Below are 13,425 nucleotides of genomic sequence, written 5' to 3' on the forward strand. Positions count from 1 at the left end.
TTCGGTTAACAGCAATCCACGAAACCACTGGATTACATGCTCCTGGTTCGGTTAACAGCAACACACGAAAGCACTGGATTAAATGCTCCTAGTAAAGTTGAAAACTCTGCAATGAAAAATAAACACCACAATGTCAGTTTTGAGTGAAAGTTCAACGAATGTCAAATATTTACTCAGGGACCGATTAACAGACAGCACTAGTTTTCATGGATTTACAACATAATGCATATCATTGCAAGACTGTTTGACATTGGTCTTGTAACGCAGATTACGCATCACTCATTTGTCCAATGTTTTTGAGCCTACCCCTTTTTCCTCACGTCGAATTTTACAGCGTAAAATTTAGGCTTGAACCTTGTCTCTAAAATGTAATCGCGTTCTGAAATAAAAGTACTGTATCTGAGATGTGAATGAGCGACAGAAAATGACAATAAAAAAAAGGTTAAACAAAACACAAGATTCTTTTGAAGTTCGATTTAATATGTTTGATGCTTTTAACCTTCCTTAGTGAAACATTATAACCATACAAATAGCAACTTATTTTATTTGTTTTTTCAACGGCATTTGTAAAAATAGTCTCGAAATAGGGGAAATTAAACCCCTCGCTCCACCTTCTTTCACCGCATAGAAAGGGTTACATATTTCAAATTTCTGCATTCTGAACAATTTGGAACTTTCTTCAAAACACGAAAGAACAATAACTCATAATGACTTAATGTGAATTCGCTACGTTTGAAATGAAATCAAAAAGATCGGTCAAATTGTACTTTATAATTATCCAGATTCCACAACTGTGTTACAGGGAAGATAAATGTACATACAACATGTATTTGTTTTGAGGTTAGTGTTATTGCATAAATCAGACAGTTGGTTATCTCGTTTGAATTGTTTCACAGTTTACCATGCTGCGACTCTTTTCACTAAAATTTCTTAAGAGGAAAAATACTCGTAAGTGATACACATTTCAGTATAACTTACGATCAATTTTAATCGTAAGATTTTTTGTGAAAAGAGTCGCTGGTATGGGTTTTTCTCATTGTTAAAGGTCGTACGTTGACCTTTAGTTGCTAACATCCACGTAGTCTCTGATGGATAGTTGCCTCTATTGGCAACCATGCCAGATATCCTTATTTAAATATGAATTAGGATACCATGTATCCACGACACTTTCGATACGATATCCAAAATAAAAAGATGTTGTATAAATGCCAATGAGACAACTTTCCACCAGAGATATGTATGCTTACCAGATAGGCACGAATACATTGGAAATAAAGTGGCATCTGATTGGTCAATCACCTTCCTTTGACAGTTTGATTCGATCGCTATACTGTTAAATCACTGTCCTAGGTTGGGATGGGTTAAGCACTAATAAATTTAAAAAAGAACATGCAGATTAATTGTGAATGAGACAACTATCCATCAGAGACCATATATAAAAGTTTTAAAAGGTTGGGTTTTTTTTGTGAATAGTTGTCTCAATGACATGCCACATCTCATCATTTCAATATTTGGTTTCCAGACCAACATATGTATAAGTCAAACTTGGAGTCTTTTGGCCAGATTGTCGGTTAGAAGGATCATGTACTAACTTTTCCTGAAAGAAACAGCAGCAACAATTATAGAAAATCTTGATTCAAAGTTACTAAGGATGTACTAAGGTGAAATTAAATAATCTAGAGTTTAAAATTGATACTATAAGTCAAAAGAGCATTAGTAAAGGAACAAATAAGCTAAAAATATTGATAGGTCATGGAGCTCCTCTTCGAGATATTTATTTTTTTCAATGGCGGGAAAAGGCTGACTCGGACTTTTACCTTATATTTGCATTGGTATTATTTGGGTCTCAAATCGAAAGAAAAGAAATCTAGGATCTGCTTAAATTTTGGCAAATGACCTTTTATGAGCTATTGAAAAGAAAAAAGGTTGTTATGGGGCAAAAGATTTTACCTTGTATAGTAGGGAAAAAACCAAGGGATCCGAACATCTGACAAAAATTCCTAAATCTGACCTACGTACATCCTTAAACACCGTTATCAATAGCTTTGTTTCTGTACAGTGCAGGTTTAAATTTTTCGATACGGTTGCATCCAGAGAACCTACATTATTATGATAGGTTAGGTCAACAATATTTGGGACATCACTTACAGCAAATATATTGAGGATTTATTTAAAACAATGCCAGTTAAGTTTGCTTGTTTGCCAAACAGACCATGAAATCACTATTACATTCGCTTACTTCTGATCGAATGGTAACAATAGTTAATACTATCCATTCAAATCACGAGACTTGTGCTATTTACAACAGCTAATAAAAAAAATCCTAACAAACTAGAAAAGGGGGGATGACACACTGGTTTGTTCTAATGTGGGTTATAGGTGGTAAAACAAGTAGGGATATGGGTTATAGGTGGTAAAACAAGTAGGGATGTGGGTCATAGGTGGTAAAACAAGTAGGGATATGGGTTATAGGTGGTAAAACAAGTAGGGATGTGGGTTATATGTGGTAAAACAAGTAGGGATGTGGGTTATAGGTGGTAAAACAAGTAGGGTTATAAGTGGTAAAACAAGTATGGATGTGGGTTATAAGTGGTAAAACAAGTAGGGATGTGGGTTATAAGTGGTAAAACAAGTATGGATATGGGTTATAGGTGGTAAAACAAGTAGGGATATGGGTTATAAGTGGTAAAACAAGTAGGGATGTGGGTTATAAGTGGTAAAACAAGTAGGGATATGTGTCATAGGTGGTAAAAAAGTAGGGATGTGGGTTATAGGTGGTAAAGAAAAGTAGGGATGTGGGTTATAGGTGGTATAGAAAAGTAGGAATGTGGGTTATAGGTGGTAAAGAAAAGTAGGGATGTGGGTTATAGGTGCTAAAGAAAAGTAGGGATGTGGGTTATAGGTGGTAAAACAAGTAGGGATATGGGTTATATGTGGTAAAACAAGTAGGGATGTGGGTTATAGGTGGTAAAACAAGTTGGGATATGGGTTATAAGTGGTAAAACAAGTATGGATGTGGGCTATAAGTGGTAAAACAAGTAGGGATATGGGTTATAGGTGGTAAAACAAGTAAGGATATGGGTTATAAGTGGTAAAACAAGTATGGATGTGGGTTATAAGTGGTAAAACAAGTAGGGATATGGGTTATAAGTGGTAAAACAAGTAGGGATGTGGGTTAAAAGTGGTAAAACAAGTAGGGATATTGGTCATAGGTGGTAAAAAAGTAGGGATGTGGGTTATAGGTGGTAAAGAAAAGTAGGGATGTGGGTTATATGTGGTAAAGAAAAGTAGGGATGTGGGTTATAGGTGGTAAAGAAAAGTAGGGATGTGGGTTAAAGGTGGTAAATAAAAGTAGGGATGTGGGTTATATGTAGTAAAAGAAAGTAGGGATGTGGGATATAGGTGGTAAATAAAGTAGGGATATGTTATATTGGGGTACAAAAAGTTGGATTTGTGAAAAAGAAAGAAAAAACGTAGAAAGTGCGGGATTTGCGAAATGAGCATCCCCTTGGCACCCCCTTCAAACAAACTATTTTACTTTTTATGATCTGGATACACGCTCAAATAAACCTGTTGTAAATTTTGTAACTATACCAAGTAGACGTTCATCTGTCGATTCGTTTACCTTAAAGGCCCACTTCGTATTCCATTGATCTTAAAGAGAAATTATTTGTATATTGGTAACCAAAGGTATTAAAACATACGTACTGTTGTGCGTTTGTTTTTTCTACATTGGCTAGTGGTATAGGGGGAGGGATGAGATCTCAAAAAACATGTTTAACCCCGCCGCATTTTTGCGCCTGTCCCAAGTCAGGAGCCTCTGGCTTTTGTTAGTCTTGTATCATTTTTAATTTTAGTTTCCTGTGTATAATTTGGAGTTTAGTATGACGTCCATTATCACTGAACTAGTATACATATTTGTTTAGGGGCCAGCTGAAGGACGCCTTCGGGTGCGGGAGTTTCTCGCTACATTGAAGACCCATTGGTGGCTTTCGGCTGTTGTCTGCTCTATGGTCGGGTTGTTGTCTCTTTGACAGATTCCCCATTTCCATTCTCAATTTTATTAATTTCCCCATCCAATCGTACCACAGTAGTCGAAATTAGGAGTTATGCCTTTCGTACATAAAGTCATCTTATTACTATAGCGCTAAAGCACTATTCCAATATCAACGTGGTATTTGCATTACCTAAAAATATCCACAACATCAATATAATGAATTAAAAAAATACCGTTTTGTTTATAATTTGTTTTGGTTGTACTTGATTGATGTTTTCTTAACGTCCAGTGGCAAATACTTCATGCATGTTCATGGCGATTGGTTGTACTTGTGCTTTTGAGATACATTATACCGATATTATTGAGTTAAATACTTTTTTATTGATTTCTATTTTGCGTTCGTTTATGTAACTTTTGCTATTTAACCTCGCCATGCTAGCCTTATTCGTATGCATGTCCAATGTCAGGAACATATTAAGCGCATCATTTTTGATCAAGCAAGTAGTTTTTTTATACTTTCATGTCAATTCTGTGTATCTAATTGGAAATTGAAATAATTCAAGTTTGTTTAATTTGATTGTTACTATAATAGGACAGATGAGCATATGAAAATCTTTTTTTTAAGTTACAACGACTTCCTCTGTGAAATTTTATCCTACCATAACAAATTACTTACCGAAAATTTTAAATGTGTTCTGCTATCGTCAAGTGTTGAAACGTAGGCAAGGCCTATAACCTAAAAATGCATTAGTCCTCTTCAGTAAGACCTATATACTTAAAACACAGCATTCCTCTAGAGTCCCTGTTTTATTGTCTTTTCGAATAATTCACTTTATCATACTGTATGGACTTCATTCACGTTTTCTGTGTCGGCTGCTTAAGAGTACCATTATGCCACGTGACCATTTAGATACTCCTATTATTTTGCCGGGCTTTGTTACCAAGAAGTGCACTTAAGCATGATGGTGTTATTTTTATAAATAAGTTGAACATCATAGATTACGTAATACTGCTTCATAAATCATCTGTTTCATTTCTTGAAGTACCTGCTAATAAATCATATATTTTATTAAGTCAATAATGAACGAGATTGTTATAGACTTTGCCGACTAAAACTGGTTGAATTCATTAAATCAAATATGTTGCGGAACAAGTGCTTGAGTTATTCAGCTTTTCTCAAACAGTATATTTCAGCAAAGAATGTATTTTTCAAAGTTTCTGAAACCGAGAAACTAGTAGTCTAATATTATATGTTATGTATGTATATACATTAAAATAATCATCTTAAACATGTAGTACAGAATGGCAACAATTTAAAACTTTCCCCAAAATTAAAGTTTGTAATCATGAGTTTTTATCCCACCCCAGGCATAGAATGTTTTTGTCGTATTTGGTACGTTTTTTTGGGGAATTTTCTGTTTTTACTGCTCTTCAACTTCGTATTTGAATTGACCTTTCGACTGTTTTGATCCGAGCGCCACTGATGAGCCTTATATAGACGAAACGCGTGTCTGACGTACCAAATTATAAGCCAGGTATCTTTGTATTAAAGGTTTGGGTTAGTGGAGAAAGAAAGTTTAAACCCATTAGTCTGTATTGGGTTGATCAAAACCTTTGACATGACTTTACCTTTGGCGTTGGAAATCAACAGCAATTACATACAATAGATGAAGCTTGGCAAAGTGTTTATCACTTGATCGCGACTTTTCCTAAGTCAGGAGCCTGTAATTCAGTGGTTGTCGTTTGTTGCTGTATATCATTAATTTTGTTTTTCGTTTACTGTTTTGTGCATAAATTAGGCAGTTAGTTTTCTCGTTTGAATTGTTCTACGTTTGTCATTTTGGGGTATTTTATAGCTTACTATGCGGTGTGGGTTTTGCTCATTGTTGAAGACCGTACGGTGACCAATAGTTGTTAACTTCTATATCATTTGGTCTGTGGCGGAGAGTTGTCTCGTTAGCAATCATACCACATCTTCTTATTCTTTTATTTGTACCTTTAAATTTGAAAAAAGTGTGTTGCTCTCTGTTGTAAAAGTAGAGTTCTTTTTATTCCATTTATGTGCTCACCCTTTTGATCTGAATTTTTGTTATATAAAGAAGTAGGGCCAATTTCCCCTGAAATTATTTCACACCATGGCCATTTTCAAAAGGTCTTTCAATCTATTCATAAATTCATAGTATCACAGCCAAGTATGTGTTCTTAAAGGTTCCAACAATATTTTGGATTATTTCTAAACAGGTCATCAAATTATAAACGCCTAAAGAATGTCTAAAACCCGCAATTTTGAAAGTTTGTGCAAATTTGTTGTTTTTATCCAAGAGATGTACAATTAGGACATCGTCAACCAAAACATTTATTATTTTTAGAAGCCAAAAGCTATGTATTGTATTTCGGATATAAATTAGATCATGGTGGTTATAGCGATGTCCTCAGTTCGAAGTAAAATTTGACAAAAACATGTTAAATTTGCAATTTCTGTTTAAAAATGCATTCAATAGTATACATATAGCGCCGAATAACTTTTTTCAATTCATGGAAATGTGTAAAATTGTGAAATACGATCTTTAGTATATAATAAAACCTCTCTTATACATGTATTCTATTTCCAGTAAGATTTGACAATGTGTAGAGTTTGGCCCTGACATGGTGAAACAAATACAGTACACATATTTCAATATACATTCTAATACAGTGAATCTATAGTACATGAAATTAACATGTTGCCTGCAACTTCATCCTAAATCACAAAAACAAAAAGCAAACAGACATTTGGCCTTAAGGAGAAAGCTACGACATACATATTGACCTGGTTTTAGCCTCGCTTTGAGGACAAGGTTCCGTACTTTATTGCTAACGAGTTTTAACTAGGGACAAACTACTATGTCTAGTATTATATTGACTTGTCATAATAAATCACTTCTTTAAAAGAGAGGTTTAATATAAGAGTCGTTTCTTTATAGCCCCGTGCATTAATCGTCAAACTATTTTACCGATTGTAATTTCAGCCCGGACTGGAAAAGGATGTTTTTACTTATCATGCTTATAGTGAAAAAAATCATAATTGGTTAGAAATACTTTATGTGTAGTGTTTAATGTTTTGCGATATCATGTCGGTAACACATAATCTGGTTGATTGAGTAACGTCGTTGCATATTAATGAGGGCGTGGATGGGGTTTATAGAATAGAGAATAGCGGGCAAAAAAATAAAGAATAGAGAATAATGGGGTGCTAAAATATAAAGAATAACAGCAAAAATTAAATAATCGGGTAAAAATATACAGATTTCAGAAAAGAACAATGTCCGGAATACAGTTTTATCTAATAATTACAGAATAGCCATTATTTTTAAAGATAAAGAATAATGAGCGAAAAAAATAAAGACTACTGAAATCAGGGACCCCCCTCATTAATAAAACGGTATCAGAACGACGAGTCAACTTTGACAGTTTTTGAGGTTTTTTCTTGAATACAGGGAACAAAATCCTAAGTACTTTGTAAAATAAAATGATAGGAATATGTCAACAGACTGTATGTATACATGGTTATCATGAGGAATATGATAGACTTTGGACCAAAAAAAAAAAGCCTTTTTCACAAATTAAATATTTTGCTCTTGTCGACTTTTCTAAGCTTAACGGTGTTTTTCAATTTTTTCTTATTAAAATGCAAAGCAAAAAGGAGAAATAAATTATTTATTATTAAGTCGCGGTGTCGTCGACGCCGTTTACTTCATCTCCGAGAAATTGGAGGTTATAAAGAGGGTGGTAAAGGGTTATTTTCGTGCAACGTGATCGCCGTTTTTTATTTCACGTTCAACGTGTTTTTACTTTTTTATTTAACGTTCAGTCGTGCACGACAGGTGCCTCGTTCAACGTGTTCTGCATATTTAATTTTACGTGCATCGTGATTTTCAAATGCTTATATTGCGTTCTCGGTATTTTTCAAATAAAATTCAAATACTTGGCAGGGATCGTCAAGAAATACTTTTTTAAAAGCCGTAAACCATTTACATCATAAATGTGTATACTAAATCGGGAATAACAACTAAAACAGAGAGTTTATATATACAAGAAGACAGTGACTCAGGTTCACAACAGTCTTTATTTTTCGTGCAACGTTAATGACAGAAATTATTTCACGTTCAACGTGAAATTATGTCTTATTTCACGTTTTTTCCGTGCAAGCACCCCCACCCCCACCCCCCCCCCCCCCTTTTACCACCCTCTATAAACAGCAGTTTTTTAAAGATATTTTAATTTTCTTTTTTAAATGAGTTTTTTTTCTAGAGCTGTCATGATATTATACTCTTTCAAATCCCCACTATTTATGTATCTATCTATCGTCAATGAACTTTGTACTTCATAGTCAACGTTTAAGTATATCTAGCAAAATGTTTTACGATTTGTTTAATTTTAAACTTGTGACTCAATATTATTGATTTATCTTTATTAAACGTGTTATCTATGTTTGTTCTTTTCAATTGCATTTTTTACACACCCAGTACAGTCACCCGGACATGAATTAACAAACATGACAAACGTGTTAGAATGGGTTATCAGTTGAATAGTGTCTTAAAATACATTTATTTTAGTCAGTTCAGATGAATTATAGTTACGGAGATAAGGCTGGAATCGATTTTCTTTGATACACATGTCCGTATTAATATATTTTAATATCATCCTATTGCCTATCAACAGAGGTGGATTTATGGGGCGCCCCCCTTATTGAGCTACATTTATGGTTATTCAAGCCTTTTACCTGTTCCACTCAAAACTTTGTCTAGTTCTTATTCTTTTTCTCTATGTCGGTCTTTAGATATAACTTTCGTAACTAAATGTGAATAATTACATTACATGTATGTTTCATAAAAATCCGTACTTTTGATTGGTTGATAACAAACTTAAGGCATTCAAGCCAATATTACATGTTACAATAAAATCCAACCTGCATAACTGTACGTGCTTCCCATGACCACGTCACACCAATGCATACATGTAGGAAAACAAACGGGCTGCGTTGAATAATGAAATAGATCATTATTCATTAGTTTTCAATGTTTAGTAATGAATAATGAAATAGTTTATGTTTCATTATTCAAGTTAAAAAGTGATTATTCGACTGTGACATTATCCCGTATTTCTGAATTTGCCATTTCTTATTTCCATTTACTTATTTTCAAATTGATATCAGTGGAGCAGGATCTGCTTACCCTTCCGGATGACCTGAGATCACCTCTAGTTTTTAGTGGGGATTATGTTGCTCAGTCTTTGGTTTTCTATGTTGTGTTGTGTACTGTTGTTTGTCTCTTTGCCTTTTTATTTTTTAGCAATGGCGTTGTCAGTTTATTTTCGACTTATGAGTTTTAATGGGACATTTGGTATCCTTCGCATCTCTTTGACTTGTTTTTTTGATTTTTTGTTTGTTTTCTTTTTTTTTTGCGGAAAGGGGGGGGGGGGGGTATTTTACATATAAGATGAGTGTTAAACTGTATGAAAAATAAAGATATAAATTTGGCGAAGGTGTAAACAAGAATAAAAACAAAGATATGGACAAAGATAGACAACCACTAAATATAAATGGTAAAACGCCAAAAACTACAAAAACACACTCAACAGTTAAGCACTAAACTTGACGACAGTCACACATCAAACGATTTAAGATGAAAACATAAAGACACAAAACAAAAAACAGAAAACAAAAAACAAAACAACAAAACAACAAAAAACAAAAGGAACCAGAACATGAAAAGACAAAACAATGAACGATTTTATTGCTTTGTGTTTATTAAAGTGTTGGCGTTTAACGTTTTCTTATTTTTTTATTTTGGGGTTGTTCCTTTAACCATTTCTTCATTTTTGTATTAAAGATATATCAAAACAAAAATTATTTCGAAATGATTTACGGGAAAATGTAAGTTTTAAAAATATAGGACAAATAAAGTACGTGTTTGCATTTGAGGAAAGTACAAACGTTAGGAACAAACATCCGCGATTCATTACAGCCGATTTCAATGAGTAAAGGTAATATCTTTGGTTAGCGTGCTTGCTAGCTGAACCGTGAAGTCATTGTTAGGTATGGTATACTACCCTCCGTTCGAAGTAGCCTAGTCCTATAGACAGATAGATTGGTTATCTGTCGGACTAGTCTACTCTTAAAGGAGGGTAGTTTACCTAACCTAACAATGACTTCACGGTTCAGCTAGCAAGCAAGCTAACCAAAGATATTACCTTTGCCTACACACTCATTGAAATCGGCTGTAAAATGTCCATCTTCGCTAATCAAGGGTTTACGATCCTGTCCCCTTCTCTTTGAGGGAGGGTTCAAATCGTAACCCTTAGCTAGCCAAAATGTACAATGTCGTTGTTATACATTTTTATCCATGCCTTCAGTATTGTTAGACACAATATGTTAATTTTGTTCTCTATATACATTCCAGAAGCTATAGGCTGTTGGCAGTGTGGTGTATTTCATCGAGGTATTAGAGACGAGTGTAACTTGGCCGACAGACAATTATTCAACTGTTCTGCTTGCCTTAAGACATATACCAAAACACATCTGCATGATTCTTGGAGGAAATTTCGGTGTAAGTATAGCTTGTATTTTTTTCTAAGTAAATTGTCATAAATAGTATAGACAATAAACAAAACGTTTTTTGTGTATAGTCTACTATTTAGGACAACTCGCAGTCAAAGAAATATAAACTTCTGAAAGATCTTGAATTAATGAACGAATATTGAGCAAATTTGATTCTGATGCAACTTGACGAGTCTCATGGAAACGAGACCTTAAACAGAAGATTATAATTTTCGGAGCATTAATGCCTTTAGCGCAAACTTATTGCACCATCCAAGGATTTGTATAATTCTATACAAATCATTGTACCATCCTGAAAAATTAAAACAACTAATTCTAAAGTTAAGAGGTTGCTGTCCAAGATCGAATTTGAAAAATTGTGTTTACATTGTCCGGACATGCGCTCTTCCCTTAATTATACCAAAATTATAACAGCAATATGCAATAGTTATTTTACTTGTATACAGGTAGTTAGCTATAGTGAATTTCATCTTATGAAAGAACTGTGTGCAAGAAACTAAAACTACATGACCAAGTTTTGTTTTCTAAGCACCTTTGTAAAGAAACAGCCTAACAAAAAAAATACTGATTTTTGCTTATTATTATTAATAAGCGTAACTTAGTGCAACCACATATTAGGATAACGGAATCCGTTGATTGTTTAAGTTCAATATATAAAAGATAACGAAAAGAATGTAGTGAGTGCAGTCAGCCAGTTATGGATGTAACAATGAACATAATTTAATAAGAAATTGAATTTCATAAAGAATGTTCAGATTTTGTTTATTGTCTACTTTATATGACAATTTGCAGAACAAAATATATCTGAAAGACCTTGAATAAAGGAACTGGAAAAAAAAAGACAATTTTGGTGTTCAATTGTAACTTTGTTTTCGTGAGTGCGACACCTTAAACTGAGGATAAAAATCGTTTCGCATTTAAGTGGAACTTGCTGGCCCTCTTAGAAAATACAAACAACTACAATTCTAAAATTTAAAAGTTGCTGTAAAAGAATTAGTGGAAAATTGGAATGTTTATCATCTCTTGAAATTTATGGAATGATTTTTAAATAACTTCTCTTTCAATGGTCAATATTTATATCAACTAATTTTGGTAGCAATAAAATATTTGAAAAAATACTTATAATGAATTTAATATTGTTAAAAAGAAGCGTAAACAAGATTTTTGAGAAAGCTCAATTTAATTTTTTTTTTGTATTATTCACAGAAATAGCAAATTTTTGTTAAAGAATACAGAAATGAAGACCCCCTCCCAAATCCAGACCCTCTTATATCTACTATTTTACTTGCAAGAAGGATCAAGTTTTCATTAAAGACAAAAAACCCAGATTGGTCGATGGACGGGACATTGTGCAAGTATCATAACTTATCTCCCTTTTACTGATCATTTTGTAAAATATAGAGAGAAACAACTGGCAGTTTTACATAATTGTAGGGTTGATGTTGAAATTGTAGTAGTGTGAAAATATAGTCTGTATTCTATGAACAGAGGTAATATTTTGACAGATTTTTTTTTCACTTTCAAAGCCAAGAGATATTTGTTCCGCTCTGGGAACAGTATATCTAGCCAACATATATGTTGCTGTTCCGCTTAACAGACGTTCCACTGGAAACTTTGTTCTAAACAATGTCATAATATCTGTTTCTGTTGGAAAAATATTCTATACCATTCATTCCGTTAGGAACATATACTGTAATATTTTTTCCAGTGGAAATGAAATTCCAGAATACTTTTTTCATTTGGAACTTATATTATGAAGGAACAGGTGATCATAAATCATATGAAAATTTCAATTTAACTAGAACATCAAATAATAACAAAGCATTTTAAAGACTTAATTGATTGGAGTAGACAGTTTACTTTTTTCCTCTATTCTTTATTTTTTGGCCAATTATTCTCTATTCTTTATATGTTAGCACCGCCTTATTCTCCATCCATTAATTTTTAGCCCATTTTTCTCTATTTTTTTTTGGTCCATTATTCTCTATCACGTAATTATATAAACCGCATCCTAACCCTCGTATAATTTTAGACATGAGAAAATTACTATTAATTTATAATTTATAATTTCAGACACGGAAAAAGTATCAAAGACATGTGTTCGCAGAAATTCGTACAAAAAGAGTGCTGGGTGTTATGGTAAGACGTCTGCTGGTGGATATATGAAGCAGTGCTATTGTTACGAAGAATTCTGTAATAGGGGAACACAGCTGAGATACAATTTTTACGTGGTAGCAGCCTTCACTTTACTCTTCAAATTTATTTATTGTGATTTTATTTTGTAATGGTTTAAAAAAAAATCATTCATTAACGCGTAAAAAGCAGGATAAAAGTTTAGTTTACGATTTTTTTTTCTTTGTGACAACAGTGCGGATGTTAAAAATCATAACTGTATATAAAGCCAAAACTGCATCGATAGTCTATACTTCTGAAAGCTGGTATCTTTTTCTTTATTTTGAACAACAGAACTTATATCAGAGCAACTTTATAGAGAAAGAAAGCCTTGGATTTATTGTAAGTATACATATCCAATTTCCTTTTCTTACATATTTTCTTAACCGTGTGTAAGTTTTTGTCAGACATTGAACTAGATATATGTGTCTTGTGTTCTACGATCCTATATTCAATACAAGAATATATTAATATCGCATGATATAGCAGTGGGACGGATGGTCAGGGTGACGATTGAGCAGCTACGATTATGATGCCTTTTTATTGAAAGATTTATTTTGCTACATATGGTTTTTAGAGGTATATTAAGGGGTAAACATGGATACTACAGGGGCGGATCCAGCCATTTATAAAAGGGGGGTTCTTACCCCAGGATAAA

General features: G+C 33.5%; 2 protein-coding genes across 2 annotated transcripts in view; both read left to right on the forward strand.

The window, feature by feature from the left end:
• Positions 1 to 13,425, forward strand: part of LOC127705450 (uncharacterized) — a 351,867-nt gene that overhangs the window by 95,046 nt on the left and 243,396 nt on the right. The window lies entirely within an intron of this gene.
• LOC127705625 (uncharacterized) lies at positions 9,547 to 13,096 on the forward strand. Its single transcript, XM_052209955.1, has 3 exons — positions 9,547 to 9,580; positions 10,438 to 10,584; positions 12,669 to 13,096. The coding sequence occupies exons 1-3, from the start codon at positions 9,547 to 9,549 to the stop codon at positions 12,878 to 12,880; spliced, it is 393 nt and encodes a 130-aa protein (XP_052065915.1). The 3' UTR covers positions 12,881 to 13,096.

This window comes from Mytilus californianus, unplaced genomic scaffold (genome assembly GCF_021869535.1).
Source record: "Mytilus californianus isolate M0D057914Y unplaced genomic scaffold, xbMytCali1.0.p SCAF_6, whole genome shotgun sequence".
Classification (NCBI taxonomy): domain Eukaryota; kingdom Metazoa; phylum Mollusca; class Bivalvia; order Mytilida; family Mytilidae; genus Mytilus; species Mytilus californianus.

What these genes read in the sequence shown, in the direction of transcription:
- LOC127705625 (XM_052209955.1), top strand. Translation starts at nt 9,547, where the DNA reads ATGGACAAAGATAGACAACCACTAAATATAAATG. An exon ending in ACAACCACTAAATATAAATG is followed by an intron (nt 9,581 to 10,437) that starts GTAAAACGCCAA and finishes TATACATTCCAG; the next exon opens with AAGCTATAGGCTGTTGGCAG. An exon ending in TTCTTGGAGGAAATTTCGGT is followed by an intron (nt 10,585 to 12,668) that starts GTAAGTATAGCT and finishes TTATAATTTCAG; the next exon opens with ACACGGAAAAAGTATCAAAG.